Source organism: Zootoca vivipara, chromosome 6 (genome assembly GCF_963506605.1).
Source record: "Zootoca vivipara chromosome 6, rZooViv1.1, whole genome shotgun sequence".
NCBI classification, from domain to species: Eukaryota; Metazoa; Chordata; class Lepidosauria; order Squamata; family Lacertidae; genus Zootoca; species Zootoca vivipara.
Genome location: NC_083281.1, coordinates 69,615,897 through 69,635,505, shown reverse-complemented (window position 1 = coordinate 69,635,505; position 19,609 = coordinate 69,615,897). Strand labels below are relative to the sequence as shown.

Genomic DNA, 19,609 nt, shown 5'->3' with positions numbered 1-19,609 from the left:
TTGTTTGTCATACCATCTGGATTCCTGTCTCACCCCCACCGCTAGCGCCGCTTTGCTGAGCTGATCCATAGTCTGCGGTCTAGGACCTCTTGCCAGCTCATCCTTAACGTCTGCATGCAAACCCAGGTAGAAGGCTGATTTCACTGGCTCACTGTTCAGATCCCACCCCAGTTTGTGCACCAGCATGGTGAATTTCGCCCAGTAGTCTCTAACTGTCGATTTTCCTTGTGTTAGGTCATGAAGCTCCTGTTTAGTGGCCTCCATTTCACTGTCGCTAGCGTACATTAATTTTAAAGCTTCTAGAAATAAAGTTGCGTTCTTCATGCAAGGATTTTTTTGCGCGATGAGCGGTCTTACCCATTCCCGGGCGGCCCCCGTCAAATGCTCTATGATAAAGTAGACTCTGTGCGCGTCATCTGGGAATTCTGCTGCATGCAATTCCAGCGCATAATTTATTTCAGTCTCGAATCCGAGGTACTCCCTCGGGTCTCCGCTGAACTTGGTGACTAGGCTCTGTCCCCTTCTCACTTGGACTAGCTGCGGCTGGGGTGCCCCCCCACCTCTAGCGGCTTTCTCCTCTTCCAACTTTTTCTGCAGGTCTAATACCATCACCCTTAGCTGTTTCTCAGTCTCCTCTTTTGTCCTCACCTGGTCCACCAGCTTGTTCAGCTCCTCCTGCGCCCCTCGCGCTTCCTCCTGAGCGGCATGCAATTGCTGCTGTGCGTGCGCTGTGAGGTTCTGTAGCTCCTGCTTCGCTGCTTCGGCCTCCAGCCTCCAATGCTCAGCCTCTTGAGCGCTCATCGCTGCACTCCAAAGTAGCCAAAAAAAGATTCGGGAGTTGCTGTCAGAGGGCCTGGTATGGCTACTCTAGAGTAACGACTCCAGCATGGTCTTTTAAGGCTTTTATTAAGTGCTGATTATTTACAGTGTTCAGAGCAATAAAAATGCATCCTTAAGGTGAGGTGTCAGAACTCCCGAATGGCGATTGGCGCGTTTTCTTCCAGCACCACAACTTTGGCAGACCCAACCTCTTCCCCCTACGTTTGCGTCGCAATTCGGGAGTTGGGGGGATTGGCCTCCCCCCCCCCGTGCGTCCAACTTCCTGTCCCACCTGAGGCATGGGCTCCACAACCCTGCCTGAGCCTCGGACACCACTTCCTGACTCTCCGCTGGAGGCAGAGCTCTCCTTACTCTCTCCAGCGCTTGGTGATGGGCTGGAACTTAAGATGGGAGGGACTTCCCTGTATCCCTTGTCCCTCACAGTGCCCAACGTCAAATCCTTTGCTTGTAGGACAGCCTGCTTGAGAATGATGTAATGCAGGCATCCCCAAACTGCGGCCCTCCGGATGTTTTGGCCTACAACTCCCATGATCCCTAGCTAACAGGACCAGTGGTCAGGGATGATGGGAATTGTAGTCCAAAACATCTGGAGGGCCGAAGTTTGGGGATGCCTGATGTAATGCAAACCATGGTTTTCAAACCATAGTTTTACCTAATGGTACAAGATCAATTAGCTATTCAGAAATAGTAGTTAATGCTCAAGCATTGTTTGCAACAGAACCTGACTTATGTCTCCTCTAGTACCGGTATAAATGATATACAGTGGTACCTCGGTTTTTGAACAGCTTAGTTCCTGAACAACTCGGAACCCGAACGCTGCAAACCCAGAAGTAGGTGTTTTTGAACTTTGCCCCAGAAGCCAAATGTGCTCCCGAGCTTCCGTTTTTACTGTTGTGCAGCTCATTTGAGTCCCCCACATAGTAATTAAGCCTTTTTCCTCCCGCTTCTGCCCTTGCGCCGCTCGTTTGAGTCCCCCCCCCCAATGTTATTTAAGCCTTCCGTTTCTGATTGCAGTGTTCTGAGGTGATATTTGGTGCTTTTGTTTTTGCTGGTTTTTGTGTTTTTGTTTGCATGGCTTTTTCCATTTTTGTGACTGTGGCTTGTTTTTCGTTTTATGACTATCATCAGTGCAGGTAAGAAAAAAATGTAATTTTAATTTTTATCATCTACAATACTGTCTTATTTATTTTATAGTACAGTGCAGAACATTGATTATTGTTTTCATTTTATGGATCAATGGTCTTGTTAGATAGCAAATTTCATGTTAAATTGCTGTTTTAGGGGTTGTTTTTAAAAGTCTGAAATGAATTAATATGTTTGGCATTACTTTCTATGGGAAAGTGCACCTTGGTTTTGGAACGCTTAAGTTTTGGAACGGACTTCCGGAACAGATTAAGTTTGAGAATCAAGGTACCGTTGCATGTGCTAGGAAACATATGAGATTAATACTGACATCTAAATAAAATGCAGATTACCGTATTTACGCAAATCTAATGTGTCATCAAATCTAATGCACACCTAAATTTTCAAAACCTTGAAACCAAAAAAGTATTTGCTGACAAATGTAAATGTGCCATCAAATCTAATGTGCACCCTAATTTCTGTGATGTAATTTGGCCAAAAAAAGTATGCATTACATTCAAGTAAATACGGTATTAACTACACACACAGCAAACCTAGCATTATCCAGCACTAAACCAGAGGTAGCCACTGTGGTGCCTTCCAGATTTTTTTGGACTACAACTCCCATAAGCCCTGACAACCAGCCATACTATTAAAAACAGAATACATGTTGATATGCATTTGAATGTGCAAATGAAACAAAGCCAGATAAGCATTTCTTCTCTGGGCCAACAAATAATATAATGAAATATAATTGTTCCTTCAGGTGTTGATTCAGAACAATTTTCTTGTCCATACAGCAACTGCACCTAGAGTTTTAAACATATAATTCTCTTTTTATCTATATTAATGCTGTTTAGGGGCCACAAGGGGGCACCATCATGTGAATCACCACCAATATATGTAAGCAATTGCCCAAGTTCCGTGAAACAACCACAATTTATCATCCAACTGCCCATGCTTTAATGCAGTTTCAGTTCTTCAGATTCAAACTTTCCACATAACGAAAGCAAGGTGGGTGGGGTGGAATAAACCACACCAATTATACTTTCAGGGGGAAATGAAAAATGTATCATTTTATAACTTGCAGCTTTGGAAGTTAGAGTTGGAATTTATCAAGTTCTATTATTCACTGAATTCAATGGGATATACTCCCAAGTAACTGTAGGCAGAATCTCAACTTTAAATTTGAAATTAATCCAAGAGAACATAGAATTGGATGCGGTCAAGACAAGACTGAAAGGCTATTCAATTTCTACTTTAACAATGAAATCAACTTTTTATTTTATCTTTTCTACACAAGTGGGAACTCACACCAGTGTTTGAAACTCCCATTGTTCTAGGTGCATTTTGCAATTCAGAATTTCATTACCACAAGCAGTTTCTGAGCTCTGGGTGCAGTACTGCACCTAAGATTTCAGTTTAAAACTGCAGAGTGGAAGGCAATGTGGACCTTTTTCTGCCTCCCCACTTTCAGCTACTCTCTGAAAACCCTCTTAAGAATATTAGGGGGGGTAGACAGGGGAAGGACTAGACCATGTGAAAATGAACATAATATTTTAGCTGAAGTTCATTCATTTTCAGGTTTGTATTCTTGTTTTAAAAAAGTGCACCTAGACATTCTGTTGTTGCGCCCATAACCTAGGTTTAAGGTGTCATTTAGCTCCTAGCTTTCATATCTCAGTTTCTAACACTGACTCACACGCATATGTTTCATTTAAAAAAGAACTATGCATCATTTTTTAAAGAACTATATTCCCTGTGCTGGACTTTTCTCGAATCAACACAATTAGAAGCCATAATCAACCTTCATAGGAACTTTCTTAAACATACATTGGCAATGTTATCTTAGGATAGTAGAATGTCCCAAACGAAGCCATGTGTCAGGAGAGGAGCACTTTGATCTGCTTCCCTGGATCAGCTGCTGCTTAAAAAAATACACGGGATGTTTTTAACATTGGCTGAAACAAAAAAGGGTAGACAAAACATCAATAGATTTTAGGGGTGCACACTCAGAGGATGACCTCCAAATCATCCTAAATATATTCACAGAAGCTTATGAAAAGCTTGGTCTATCACTCAACATCCAAAACACCAAAGTGCTGTACCAACAAGCACAAAGCAACCCCTCTGCAACACCACAAATCCAACTCAATGGTGTAACACTGGAAAGTGTTGATCACTTCTCCTACTTGGGCAGTTATATTTCCACAAGGACCAACATTGATGCCGAAATCCAACATCGCCTGAGCTCTGTCTTTGAAGTTCAGGACATTCACAGGGAAACCAAAATGCTTGTTTACAAAGCTATTGTACTACCGACCTTCCTGTATGCTTGTGAAACATGGACAACTTTAAAATGCCATCTCCAACTCCTCGAAAAATTCCATCAACAGTGCGTCTGGAAAAAAATTACACATCACTTGGGAAGACAGGCAAACCAATGCCAGTGTACTGGAAGAAGCAAATATCACCAGTGTCGAAGCAATGATTCTTCAACATCAACTTTGTTGGACTGGTCATGTTGTTCGGATGCCCGATGATCGTCTTCCAAAGCAACCACTCTATTCTGAACTTAAAAATGGAAAGTGTAATGCTGGTGGTCAACAAAAGAGGTTTAAAGACTCTCTCAAGGCAAATCTTTAAAAATGTAGTATAAACACCGACAATTGGGAAACACTGGCCTGCGAGCGCTCCAATTGGAGAAAAGCCTTTACCAAAGGTGTTATGGACTTTGAAGACGCTCGAACTCAAGATTAAAGGGAGAAACATGCTAATAGGAAGGCATGTTTGGCAAACCCTTACCATGATCAACTCCTTTCCGAAAACTTATGACCCCATTGTGGAAGGGTGTATGGATTCAGAATTAGCCTCCACAGTCACTTATGGACTCACTGTTAAGACCACGTTCATAGAAGATAATCTTACTTGGTTATGAGTGATTGCCAAAGAAGAAGAAGGTATGCAGTTGAAATTTGGAAATTGTTTACCACATTGCAGGCAACACTATCCTAGAAATAGGGCTATTTCTGTGTAAATTCTGAAATGATAAATACATTCATGGTGAATTTCAACCCTGGATTTGGTGAGAAGATGTGTATCATATATTCAACCCCCTAATGTATTTCTGAATGTTCAGTTTGCTTTGTTTGCTCAATCTGTATTTTATTTTTGAAATGTTAGTATGCTGCTTGGAGCAACTAGAAAAGCTGTAAATCAATGTTTTGGTTCAAAATAAAGAGTTTAAAACATGAAACTGAACCAACATTATCACAGCATTTATACAGTCTGCAAAAAAAAATTCTGAGAAACTAAGATATGCAGGTCAAACCAAGCATATTTGCTCAAAAATAAACCCCAGTGTGTATAATGGAACCAATTTCCCTAGAAAGAGCTAAAAGAATTGCAACTTTAATGACTTTCTCGAAAGTTTGATCTAACTAACTCTATAACTCTGACAACAACTTTTCCTAAGGCCTGATGTACGTTATACTTCAACAACATCTGGTGGACACTGCATTGCTACCTCTGCCATATGTCCTGAAGAAGGGGAGACTACTGTCCACTTTTTTTGAATAAACTGCAGTTTTCCATCATGTCTGAACTCTGCAAACTGTGAGTTAAGCTAAGATAATTTTTGGACATAACACTAAACTACAGCATTCTGCATTTGAACCAATACAAGTCTTGGATTTATGCATTCTGTCCTCCTAGTGCAGCTGGAAGGATCAGCTTTCACTTCTGCTTTTAAACTAACTAGATTTCCTAATTATAGTCAGCTGAAATGAAAAGGTTTAAGAATGATTTATAATCTTGGTTTGTTCACCAACCATAGTTTAAACTTTATACTAACCAAAGTTCCATGAGTTCAGACATAATGGAGACTCTTGTTAGTTTAAAAGCAAATGCTTCTGATCTCTTCCTCACAGCCTGCCAGAGAGGGAGCAGGTGAGTCCAGGCCAGCTAACACACATAATGCTGAACTGCAGTTTGGACATTATGCTAAACTGGGCCTATGGTTAGCTTACAAACTAGTATCTGAAAGTACAATTGGATCCTTATCTGTGTAAACAATAGGATACACCACAGTTTATCTCATTTGGATGTAAATTGAAGGTGCAGTTTACTCAAAATGTAAAGTGAAAACGATCAGTCTATTACCCTGACATGCACAGGAGGGGGACTGACCGAGTGAGTTCAAAGCTTACCACAGCTTGTTTTTGTAACTGTTGTTATTATTCATTCATTTCCAAATAGCAAAGGGATAAAATATATCTACACTATGTACAAACAAGGGCATAAAAACAGTAAATCATTTTCATAAGGCGACTTGCTGAAATAATGAAGTCTGAAGTTCATGCCTAAAACAAATTACAGCTGGTGCCAGATTTGATTGCACTGGGTAGAGTTCCCTAACCCTAGTGCTACAACACTAAATTGACACGCTCTTCTTGAGGATGGTCTGACATGCCAGGCACCTCCAGATGTTCCTTGGTAGCATATCACAAAGATCAGGGAAGTGCATAGAGACTAAGGCAGCCCTTTATGTGCATAGGCTCCAGGTTGTTTAGGGGTTTATATTCTAACAATGTACAGGCAGCTCTCTCAACACAGGTGTTATATGTTATCAGTTCCCCAATGCACAACAGCAACCAGGCTGCAGCTTCCAAACCAGTCTCAAGGGCAATGGCAAATTGGTTTATTTTATATATGAAGTGAGTCTGCAGCTCTTACTTCAGTACATAGACTTAAGTACTGGGCTGTGAAAGATTCAAAATCATGAAGAAAACTAATATATTTTGTGAAATTCTCCTATTTATTTTAATCCCTTTAAAAATCCCTTTTTAAAAAAGCACTGAAAAATGTATAGCTACACATATTGATGACAAAGAACAGCTTTCTGACATATAAAACAGCCTTTTCCTCAATGGACAATCTTGGAAAAATGCAGTATGTGTAAGTTACCAGTAGTTTAACAAATATGAAGATTCACAGGTCCATGTCCTTGACCTTATATTTTTCATATGCAAACAAGTGAACTTGATGTTCCAAGAAACTATTCTCCCAAGTTTCTCTCTGCAAAAACATAAGAAACTTTTTAAAAGCACAAGTACTCTCAGGTAAATGTCATAACTAGATGTTCTCTGATAATGTATTTCTGTCTCTGAGCTAAACAGTGAAAATTAAATAGAACAGTTGTACCTAACTATTAGGGACGCGGGTGGTGCTGTGGGTTAAACCAGAGCCTAGGGCTTGCCGATCAGAAATTGGCAGTTCAAATCCCCACGACGGGGTGAGCTCCCGTTGCTGCTCTGGTTCGCTAGAAGCGGCTTTGTCATACTGGCAACATGACCTGGAAGCTGTACGCCAGCTCCCTCGGCCAATAACACGAGATGAGCGCCGCAACCCCAGAGTCTGTCACGGCTGGACCTAATGGTCAAGGGTCCCTTTACCTTACCTTTACCTAACTAACCTCTCTACAAATTATCACCAGATATTTCCAATAAGTAAGCAGTCCTTTTAATAAACATTTGATGCTGCTGAACACCACAAGCTCAACAGTAAGACATTGCAACCCATCCTAAGACTGGAATCAGTCCCATTCTGTTAGAAGGGACAAATAACATACCAGCTTCCCCAGTGGCTGTGCTGGTGGAAACTGTAGTCCAAAACATCCGAAGGGAACCAGGCTGGGAAAGCTGCCATGGTGGGTGGGGAATTCACACTGTATATGCATGCATAAAACTGCTGTCCAGTCTGCAATCTGCTACATTACAAAGCAGCAATCCTTCCATATGCAGACTGCCTACTAGCCTTAACAAGTTACAAAAGTATCCCTAAGACCATAGTTCATTTGAGTTAAGAGTAACACCACAGCAGTTAATTTTAGTGGAACTCTTCTTCTGAACCAATAATCTACTTTTATTTTTGCTCCCTCTGGTTTCTTTTCAAAGAATGGTGTCTCACATGCGTGTTAATCACTTGATTTTTGCAGCAACCAAAGTTAGTAGTTTGTATGTGTGAAGAAGAGCCGTGTGATATCCAGTTCTACTGACAGCACCTCAGGCATTCTGCTTTTTACTGAAATCCATTCATACTTTCAAGTCATGAAATGATTAAGAGGCATCACTTTCAGGGGTGGGGTAGGATGCGGTAGGTTCACTCTTGAGTTTTGGATCAAATTTAATTTGACTCTATGCCTCTATATACGGACTCAACATTTTGTAGAAAACTGTGCATGTTTGCTACATATTATGGAACTTATTTACACAACAGATTGTAATGACCTGAAAACAGCCCAGATGGTACAGCAGTAAGCATATGGGGAACCTTTCCTTAAGTGATTCTGAAGTTATTTGATTTAAAAGAAATAAAGCACAAAAATAGCATATTAGTGATTTTTAGTTTGGATAGAACTCCAGTGAGAAGTTAGACCATTTATGCCTATAACTTAATGTCAAGGGGTCATGATAAATAAATGAACCTTCCCATGAACACAGGACAGATTTCTTTTTCAGGTACTGGAGGGTTTTCTTATTAGAAAAAGCTGCTGAATCCTTTTGTTTCCCCCCTTTATCTATTTTAAAAGATTTATACCTTGTCTTTCAATATAAATTAATCCCCAAAGCAGCTTATAAAAGATTATACAACTCAATACATAGCTATTAACCCATCTTGATGGTGGGACAGCTAAAAGTGACACAGAGAGAACAGAAGGTTAAAGACTTCCCCAAGCTCTTTGGCATTGCTGCCACTTCCTGTAGCAAGCCAAAGGCACATGCACCTCGCCAAGAAGTGAGGGCATTACGTATCACTTGGGAGTTGGCTTCTCACACAGAGCAGATGGAAAAGTGACCCCTGGAGTCAGGTGCTGGATTGTCAATGGATATGCCAGTGGAAACCATGTTAAACCCTCTTCTAAGCTCTCTCGGATTCTTGCTACTCTTGTCTAATTAACAGCTGTATCATGTAGGTAGCCATTTTGAGCATTGTGATGCCACCACAACTATAGCTTAATATTGTTTAATATTGTTGATGCTAACATTTTAAACTGTAACAGAACAAAATAACCCCAACTATATCAGATCTCTATGATTAAACATAGCAAAGGGGGCTCTCTTCATCCTTACTTGTACAATGCTGGGAAAAAGAATCTATCCTCTTGCAAGACAAATAAAATGTAAAAATTTCCCAAAGTTCTCAGTGCAATACAAAACCTAAACCAAAAAAGTCACACATTTTCACCCCATCCAAAGTGTCTTAAAAGTATCTCATAGGGATGGATAACTAATGTATTCTGCTCACCTCACTAGAGGTTGTGGGCAGGAAAATAGAATGTAATAGCACTGCAACAGGAGACACTACTAAGCCATCTGCAAATGCTGCTTTTTCTATTATTTCTGCTACATTCTCCCACACTAACTGACCCTATGATGGCAGAGCCAAGTCCTATTCCTCTACAACACAATTAGTTTCCAGTGTAAACCACACTTTCTGCAGAAAAAGGAGAAAAGATTATATGAACCAAGCCTGCACATGACTGATGATCATGTGGATGGTTCAGTACACAGTCAAGGTTGTGCAAAGGAGTGAAGCTGCTTGCACCACTTCACCGCCACACTGTACCAGCAACTTCTCCCATTGAACGTATGAACCATGGTAATGTCTTTCCAAAGTAAAGTGGTGTGTTTTTTCTGCCTTGTTCCCCATGTGGTTGTCCTATCATACCCTCACAGCAATTTCCTGATAGCCAGAATAAGCACAGGACTTCCACTCTGTCCAGCCTGAAGACAACCATTGGTCAGTTTATCCCCATCATCCAGCTGTTTTACTCCTAGAGTAACATGTGGGGTAAAGGTAAAGGGACCCCTGACCATTAGGTCCAGTCGTGACTGACTCTGGGGTTGCAGCACTCATCTCACGTTATTGGCCGAAGGAGCTGGCGTATAGCTTCCAGGTCACGTGGCCAGCATGACAAAGCCACTTCTGGCGAACCAGAGCAGCACACAGAAACACCGTTTACCTTCCCGCTGTAGCGGTACCTATTTATCTACTTGCACTTTGAGGTGCTTTCGAACTGCTAGGTTGGTAGGAACTGGGACCGACAAAGGGAGCTCACCCCATCGCGGGGATTCGAACCGTCGACATTCTGATCGGCAAGCCCTAGGCTCAGTGGTATAACCCACAGTACCACCCACGTCCAGCTCTGTTTTACTCCTAGAGTAAAACAGTAAATCATCCAGCTCTGTTTTACTCCTAGAGTAACATGTGGGATAGGCAACAATATATTGCTGTGTATCCTTACTTTCAAACAGGAACACTCCTGTTCAGGGTTCCAGTCCGTCAGCCATGTCACTCCTACAGAATACCCTAAGTCAGAGGTTTTCAACCTTTCTGAGTCCCCGGCTGCCTTGAACAACTACATTCTTTCTGCGGCACCCGTGTAGGGCTCAGGAACCTAGTTATGTCACCCCTTGCCTGCAGAGCTGGCAGCCCCTCACCCTTTCTTGAACACCCTCAGAGTGTTCCCTCAGTCACCTCTCCTCTTCCCTCTCCTTGGGATTCCTCTGGGCAGCCGCAGATGCCACCCCTGGTCTCTGAGCTGCCACCCCCGCCCCAAAGAGAGGTGCCTTCTCACACTGCCCCAGAGAGACCTGGGAAGCACCCCCTGGCCAGCTCCAGAAGCACCATTCACCCACAGAGCTTGTAGCCAGGGCTGCTGTAACAAACAGCTGTGCAAGCCTTTGGGAGGCAGAGACACGAGAGGGTATCAGAGGAGGGAGGGAAGGAAAGAAATTAAGCCAGTGTTGCCCCAGGGTGCCACAGCAAACTGATTGAAAACCACTGCCCTAATCCATTCTGTGGCCCCCTCTGTGTTTCTCTTTCCAAACTAGAAAAAAATCCTTCAGTAGCACCTTAAAGACCAACTAAGTTTTTATTTTGGTATGAGCTTTTGTGTGCATGCACACTTCTTCAGATACCATGCACACGAAAGCTCATACCAAAATAAAAACTTAGTTGGTCTTTAAGGTGCTACTGAAGGATTTTTTTTCTATTTTGCTTCGACTCAGACCAACACGGCTACCTATCTGTAACTCTTTCCAAACTGACACTCAAAAGTTCTGTAGCTACTAAACATGCTCAACTCTCATAAACAAACCACATACTTGGAAGTAAGTTTTACCAATTTCTGTGGACTCGCTTCCAAATAAGTGTGTCATTGCAACTTTCAAGAGGCTAAACCAGGCATCCCCAAACTTCGGCCCTCCAGATGTTTTGGACTACAATTCCCATTATCCCTGACCACTGGTCCTGTTAGCTAGGGATCATGGGAGTTGTAGGCCAAAACATCTGGAGGGCCACAGTTTGGGGGTGCCTGGGCTAAATAGTATGCTTCGATGTCTTTTTTCTTTTTAGTATGCAGCACTATTTCAGCTCTGGTAGTTGCAGTCAAGAACTGAACTGAATGCAGGCCAAGTGAGTGCACCCAGCACAGAAACCAAACACTACTATTCCTCTGCAGGCTTTTCTTAAAAAAAGTTTTATTGCAGGCCAAAAACTTTTGTAGGCTTATCTACAACTCTGGCCTAAGAAGCCAGTCCTCTGAAGTTCAACAGTAAAGTTTTGCATTTTAGCCTACAACTCCATGCACAGTTGCCTGGACATAAGCCCCACCTGAAGCACCGTGATTTGTATCCAATGTGAGTTCTACTCAGAATAGACCCATTGGAATTAATGGATATGACATAACTTTTGGTGGTGTCATGAGACAGTATTTTCCGAGGCTACTCCCAGATTCCCTCCCAAAAGCTGTTAGATTGGCTCCTTCTTTGCTATCCGTCTCAGCAGCAGGCTAAGACCTTATTCAGACAGGCCTTCAAAAACTAAAGTGTGGACAACGCTGATCACTGGGCTGCTGATCAAGGCAAACTGTACTTTAATTACTGGTTTTAAATGTGTTGTGGTATATTTTATCTATTGTTTTTTACTAGCTTTTTTTTTTAGTGAGCTTGCTTATCACTTTGTATTTGATAACGTTGTTTTTGAACGTTGAAAGTTGCCTTGAATTCTGACTTGGAGAGACAAGCGATAATGCAGTGTCTAACAAGGACCTGTGAGAGACCAGAGCTCAAATCCCTGACTCAGCTGGGTGACCTTGGGAGTCAGTCACTGCCTCTCAGCCTAACCTACCTTACAGGGTGGTGGTTGTTGGGATTAAATGAGGAGCGGGGAGAATTATGTATGCCACTTTCAAGAAAGAGGTGGGATATAAATTAAAATATACAAATAAATACATATTAAAATAGCAATAACCACATTACTTTCAGGGGTTCTAATCCAAGTACAGGTAGAACCATCACTGAGCACCACCCAGATGAACTTATTTCCAAGTAGGAAAGGTTAAAATTGCACTGTCAAATCACACTATGGAGGGTTTTTTTGGGGGGGGGTTACCAATAATTGGGTTACCAATAATTGCACTGTTTAAAGCTATCTCGCTCTCACACACACATACAGGAAAGTCCATTATACACATATACATGGGGAAGTGGAAAGGAAACCCTCTGCAAAACAAACCCTCCACATGGCGCTGCCATGACACAAGCAGCGTGCCTGACACACCCCCTGACGGGGTCCCCTTCCGCTCCCCTGCCAGCCGACCCTCGCTGGCCACGGCCCCCTCCCCAATATCAGCAGCAACGCCGCCACCCCCCAACCTACCCCCACCCATACATCACGAGGCGCCCCCGACCAGGCCTGGCGTCAGAAACACCCCCTTGCCCACCACCTCACAGCCACGCGGCTCCCCACCAGGAGGGCGCCGTTCGTCCCTCGCCCCCTCCCCAGGCCCACCTTCCCCGCCCCCAGTTTACCTTTCCATGCTCGTCCCGCAGGCGGCCCAGCTGGGCGGCGCTGAGCGGCGGGGCTCGGCCGGCCGCCTCCATGGACCTAACGGGGCCCCGGGGGTGTGAGTGTCGGTGGCGTGAGCGGGGGGCGGGGAGCCTTGATGGGGGCGAAAACTAACGGCCGCTTGGGAGGCTTTAGGCCTCTGCCTGCCTCTTACTTCTCTCTCTTAAGAGGGGAGGGGTTTTTGTTTTTGGTCCTGCGTATGTGTCTCTCTCTCTCCTCTATATATATATATTGAGAATATATATTGAGAGATATATATTCTCCTCAGCAAGGCGAATGAGTCCTATAGAAATGTTTGTGGAGGGCGAAGCGCCGGCTCCGGAGTCGCATCCGCCGCGCGGGGCCCGCCAAAGCCGCCTGGGCCCAGTCAGGAGCCGCTGCTGCTGCTGCCGACGACAACGGGCGAAACATCTCACACTCGCATGCTGGGCCGCGCTGGCACCGCTTCCTCAGCCGGGGCCCAGGGGTAAGTAGGAGTAGTGGGTGCTGTAGCCGCGCCGCCGGGGGTGGAGAGTCGCCCTCGCCCGCAGGCTCTGGTGGACTCGGGCCCGCAGGAGGAGAAAGAGGAGGAGGAGGAGGAAGCGGCGGTTGAGGCCCGTTCCTCGCGCTTGCCTGGCAGTGGCTGTGCAGCGCTCTGGGTAGCCGCCGCCGCCGGGAGGAGGCGAGGAAAGGGGAGGAGGCAGCGGCGGGAGGAGGAGCCGCCGCCGCCGCCAGTTTCCCTCTCAGCTTCTCTCGGACGCGCCGGAGGATCAGGCCTGGCTGCCTTACCTTGAAGGCTGCTGTCCTAAACCCGCTTACCTGAGGGAAATAAGTGCCTTTGGCTTCAATAGGACTGACATCTCATATATATATGGGGGGGGCATGTATAATTTATCAAATTTTCAATTTGATATTTCCAAAGAAGCATCTTACAAACTTTTTAAAGTATCCAGTGACTTCCCTTCTTCTCTTTCCATGGTTCATTTTATATATTCATATTTTACTAACCATTCAAATCAAAGTTTTCCACTTTTACATCCATCAAAACTTATTTACTCTGTTGAATTTATCTTAACGCTGCTAGTGTTTTCAGCTGCAGTTATTTTCCATATATTCAATAAATGTTTTCCAGTCTTCTTTAAATGCATGTTCTTCTTGATCTCTTACTTTATAAAGTCTGCAAGTTCTGCATATTTTGTCAGCTTAAGTTGCCAATCCTCTTTAGTTGGAAGGACCTTGCTCACTTTCCATTTTTTGGACTAACAACACATGGGCCACAGTTGTTGCATACATAAACAACCTTTTCTGACACCTAGGAATTAGTTATATCCAACAAAAAGGACTCTAGTTTTTTCAGAAAGTAGTTTTAAACATTTTTTTCAATTCATTATAAATCATTTCCCAATACACTTTTACCTTTTTACATGTCCATTCCATGTAAAAAAAAGTTCCCTCTGCTTCTTTACACTTCCAACACATACCTGATTCTGTTTTTTAAATCCTAGCCAACCTATTTAGAGTTAAGTACCATCTATTAATCATTTTCAGATAATTCTTTCAATGAATAGCATGCTATAAATTTTCCAGAGTTTCTCCTAGAGGTTGAGATCTATAGGCTATTGTGTCCTATATCTATTGCCCACTGTGTCATTGAGGCTTTAACAAATTTGTCTTTTGCTTCCCATTCTAGTAGAAAATTAAACATTTTAGACAAAGGTTTATCCCTATTTTGTAAGAGTTCTTTTTCAAATTGTGAGCTTTGGTCCAGAAATCCATTCTTTTGATCTAATTTAAACATGACATCTTTTTAAAATTGTTTTAATTGAGGGTTTTCTTGGCTTACAAAAGTAGCCTACAGTAGCTTCTGAGGCTGCTCCCATGCACATGCAGTTTCGACTGCAGCTTCTCAAGAGGTAAGCTGCGGTAAGAAGTGCTTGCTCACAATAGGACTTAGTTGGAGCTTTCTATGTGTGTTGCAGCACAAGCCCTACCTGGGGCTACCCAAGAGGTGATCTGAGTGATACTTCTTGAGAAAGAGGTTGGCTTCAGGCCTCATTCCACTGACCTGCTGGGTGTAAGTCCTCTTGGGATCAATGGGATTTATTTATGAGTAGGTAGGATTAGGGTCGCTGCTTTTTATTTATTAAATTTATATAGCACCCTCCTTCTGAGGGTCACAGGGCAGTTTGCAGTACAGGCAGGCAACAACCCATTGATGTGGGGGATTGTGTTCCAAGGCACTGCACATTTAAGTGTAATCACATATAATTGAAACACCATTGAAAAAGCCTGCAAACACCCATTCCACAATTTTTTGTGAAGTTTTTGGGTCACTTCTGGGTTTGGCATGATGCATATGTGTGCCGTCATTCACGCACCTATGGAATGCACGTAAATGGGTTACGTGTATAAAACCACAAAAATACAAAACATACAATTCTTAGGCTGCACCCATGTATATGGAGTTTTAATGCTTATTGCAGCACAATCCTACCCATATCTGCTCCGAAGTAAGATGAAGCAAGAAGTGCTTGCTTAAGAAAGATGAAGGCTTTGGGCCTTGTCTCACCTGCTGGGAGTAGGCCCCCTTAGATTCAGTAGGGTTTACTTCTGAGTAGGATTGCCACCCAACAGTTCTGGCATTTGTAGAACCTGAAATATGAGACAAAATTCCTACTCAGTGTGGGCCCATTAAAATTGCTTAATGACTAACTTGGGTTCATTAATTTCAATAGTTGTAGTCTGAGTAGAACTTACTTAAATTCAACCCTGGGAATGAATCTCATTGAGGTCTATGGTTTTTAACTACTTAGAAGTAAATCCAATAATCCAAGAGCCTGTGTCAAAATACAATGGCTATCTAGCTCTAAAATAGTGAAGTTTGTGACTTCAAAATCTGAGTCTTATCATGGAATAATTGTTAACATAATTTGAACCAAAATATTTAAAACATGTGGCAAAATGCAAAGAAATACACACTCTTGCAAGTGTGTTGTAAGAATAATCATTGCAAGCCAATCACCGGGAAGAGTTTTTCTCCACTGGCAAAACATTGAGCTATTAGATTTTTGCTGCCTTGGTTATCATTCAAATTGAGCAAGACTTGCTCTTTGCTTTTTATCCATTCCCTAGAGAGGAAGAAATCATTTCCCTAACGGGGTAGGCTAGACTTGTAAATCTTCACAAAAGGACTAGGGAAAGAAAAGCACACATATACCAAGAAATGAAAGACTACATATGTTGAATCCATATTGTAGGGGTTGCAAATGCCCGCAGATGCCTTACCTAGCTCCGACAGGGTCCCCTCCTTTCGCCCTCAAAGTGCTTAAAAACATTCTCTTGCAGGAAATAGAATAGGCTGTAATTTGTATTTCAGCACTGTGTGTGTGTGTGTGGTGCCTGCAACAGTTGCTCTGATTTGCAGATGTGCCCTTGGGCTCCCAAAAGTTGATTGCACCGGCTACATTTTAGATATCTATACATTGTTTCATTTCTCTATCCTACAAATATTTGAGAGCATTTACAATGCCATCAGATTGTTGTTTCAGCCATGGCTTCGTCCCAGAATCTGTTTTGCAAGTGACATGTCTTAGATGTGGCATATACACGGTGATAACAGACACATGCTCCTCTGAGCAGGTGTGGTGCCTTCCTCCATCAAGTGAGTAACCATGATTTGATTAGGGGAAAGGTATCTGTTATAGAAGATGCTTTTTAGGCAAGGAGTAAGCACGTTGCTTACCACTGTAATAACAAAGCATTGGGTTAGAGTGGAAACCATGGTGTCTGTAAAATCCAGATTTTAAAAACAATAATTATACAGGATGAATTGTTATTCTAGAATTATGAAGTGTAGGTACAAAGCAATGTTCCTTCAAGCTCTTAAATTAAAATTTGTGGTCAGAACTTACCCCAAACAAGTTTTTCAGGGCTCACCTAAAAGCAGGGGGATCAATTGTAGCTCGCTCTACGCAGGGCTGCCCTTGAAGCTGACCCAGAAACTCCAGCGTGTGCAGAATGCCGCGGTGAGGCTCCTTACGGGGTCCCGGCCGCAGGATCACATTCATCCAGTGCTTTACCAGCTGGTGCTGGTTTTGACCTTTAAAGCCCTATGCAGCTTGGGACCCTCGTACCTACGGGACCGCCTCTCCTGGTATGCCCCGCAGAGGACCTTAAGGTCCACAAACAACAATATTCTGGAGATCCCGAGCCATAAGGTGGCTAGATTGGCCTCTACTAGGGCCAGGGCCTTTTCAGTATTGGCCCCAACTTGGTGGAACGCTCTTTCACAGGAGACCAGGGCCCTGCGGGATTTGTCATCTTTCCACAGGGCCTGCAAGACAGAGCTGTTCGCCTGGCCTTTGGGCTGGACTTAGTCTGGCCCCTGTGTTTTTCCTCCCTCATGGTTTGGATTTATGGACTACTTAAAATGAGGCTGCATTTTAAATTTTAATATTGTATTTTAATCTGTATTTTAATTAATTGCTTTTTATGTTTTATTGTAATTTAATTGGTGTTAGCCGCCCTGAGCCCGGTTTTGACTGGGGAGGGCGGGGTATAAATAAAATTTATTATTATTATTATTATTATTATTATTATTATTATTATTATTAAGATTAGACACATTACATTCATGCATACATTTAACATCCTGTCTAGTTTGGCCCCAGGAGGTGGTGTCATTTTCACCATGTATTCCTGATGAATAGAACAGAGGTCCTTCTTGCAGCACTGCTTGCTCCATCACCTACCACAGGGGTGGGGAACCTGTGTCCCTCTAAATGCTTTTGGACTATAACTCCCGTCAGCCCCAGAGAGTATGGCCATCAATGATGGGAGTTGTACTCCAGTGACACCTGTAGGGCCAAAGGTTCCCCACCCCTGACCTACCAGGTTACTCCTTAATTGGATATTTATTGTGAGGAAGTATTGTATTTTTTTATTAAAAAAAACAAAAACACTTGACATTTCACTACTCTTGTCACTAAGCTCTGAAACATATAAAAAGCTTATTGTCACAACCATTATGGTTACCTAAAACAGGCCTCATTTTCAGTCCAATTGAAATGAATCCAACAGTACAATTCTATGAAATTGGGTGAATCTTTGTTAAGGTTCACATACCCCTTAGATAGGGATGGTAGAATCAATCAGTTTTGGTTCTTTCAGTTTCTTATTTTTCCTATATCCATTTCTCCATATTTTTCCCCTCCTGAAAAATCTGTCAACGTTTTAGTGTGAATGTCTCTTACACATTTTTTCAAGTATTTTTCCATAATATGGTGTATTCTTGTGTGATATTTTCACTAATATTCTCATTTTTATGAACATGTTCTCCTAATGGATGCATTTTTGTGAACATTTTTTGGCTAGAGAACTACATCACAATATTCGGATGTGGGTTCTCATATTAGTTTTGAAAGTGCGAATTTGGCTGATTTGCCTTTTAATGTGAACTGAATCAAATATCTTCCCTATCCTTAGATCAGTAGTACATTTAAGAATATGAGCCTTAGATATATGCATCCTCACTCTTCCACAGAATGGAATTATTACAGTAACTTTGCATTGAATACAACTCTTGCATAATTCTCAGCACACCCAGCAAGAAGTTTCCAGTTTTACTTTCTGATCTTTTATGTAAATCGTATTATTTTTTATGCTCTTCTTACTAAATAACTTCCTTTTGACGCTCTTACTTCACTTCTTGAACATTAGAAACATCCTAATTAAGTAATCAGCCTTATAATCAGGGACTTGCTAATATGTGGCATTCAGATGCTATGGATACTGAAAGCTTTACAAAATGCCTGTTTGTTTCACAAACTGTTGGGAAAGCCAAAAGACAGAACATTGAAGCACCCCCCCCCCTAAAATTGACTCTGCTGCCATGATAGAGCACAAAGCAGCATGAAGTAAACAAATGAGACACGGTGCAGTAAATTTATGTCAACAAGCACCATTTTGCATCTGTTAAATTTGGTGAGAAAGCACACAAATGGCTCCAGTTGTGTCAATTTATACAACTTTTCACCAGTGGGTATGCCACTAATCTTTGCTTTAGTGACTCAAATACACTGCATTTGCAGTCTAGTTCAATGCCGGCAATTGGCAACATTTCACAATGTACGTCATTTGTCAGAGTACTGACTATATTGCCGTTAATATACAAACCGAACTGTGGGGTGGTTACTGAACTGTCTACATTTAATCTGCCACAGGAAAAATATTCTAACCATGTCAGGCAGACACTTCCCTAGAATAATATGATACATCACTTTAGGCAAAAATTCAGTGTGTACTTAGTTTAACCCGTGAAATTCTTACATGGGAAGCATGTAGGGATGGGATATGCTTGGTCTAAAATAAAGAAGATTAAGGACGGGACTTAATTTTAGCTTCTTATTCCTCCTTTGCTAAGAAAATCTCACACAAAGCAGAAACAATGAGGCTTCAGGAGTAACACAAAGCATGCCAAAGTATTTTCATTCCCCCAGCTCAACAACATAATTAGTGGCAAGTCAGCAGAAGAAAGAGGAGAGTAGCTGGTTGTCACCAGCTGATCAGTATATTCCTGGGAATCAGATTTCAAAATCTGAAGAAAACGTTTAAATTTTACCTTTGAATTGAGATTCGGGGCTAAAACGAAAAAAGTAACATATCACACCAGTAGCATGTTCCTCAGTTCCCATATCACATGGATGCTTTACTGAATCCATTTCTTATTTGCTGTCATTGTGGAAACTGGAGGGCTAAT

At 42.4% G+C, this 19,609-nt stretch overlaps 1 protein-coding gene across 1 annotated transcript in view; it reads right to left on the bottom strand.

Moving 5' to 3' along the window:
• The window catches only part of URI1 (URI1 prefoldin like chaperone), a 63,399-nt gene extending 49,886 nt beyond the window's left edge, over positions 1–13,513 (bottom strand). Inside the window, exon 1 of the mRNA XM_035117478.2 lies at positions 12,837–13,513. Within this exon, the coding sequence (XP_034973369.1) occupies positions 12,837–12,908 (72 nt within the window). The 5' untranslated portion in view covers positions 12,909–13,513. The remainder of the gene's footprint in view (positions 1–12,836) is intronic.
• Positions 13,514–19,609: the final 6,096 nt, after the last annotated feature.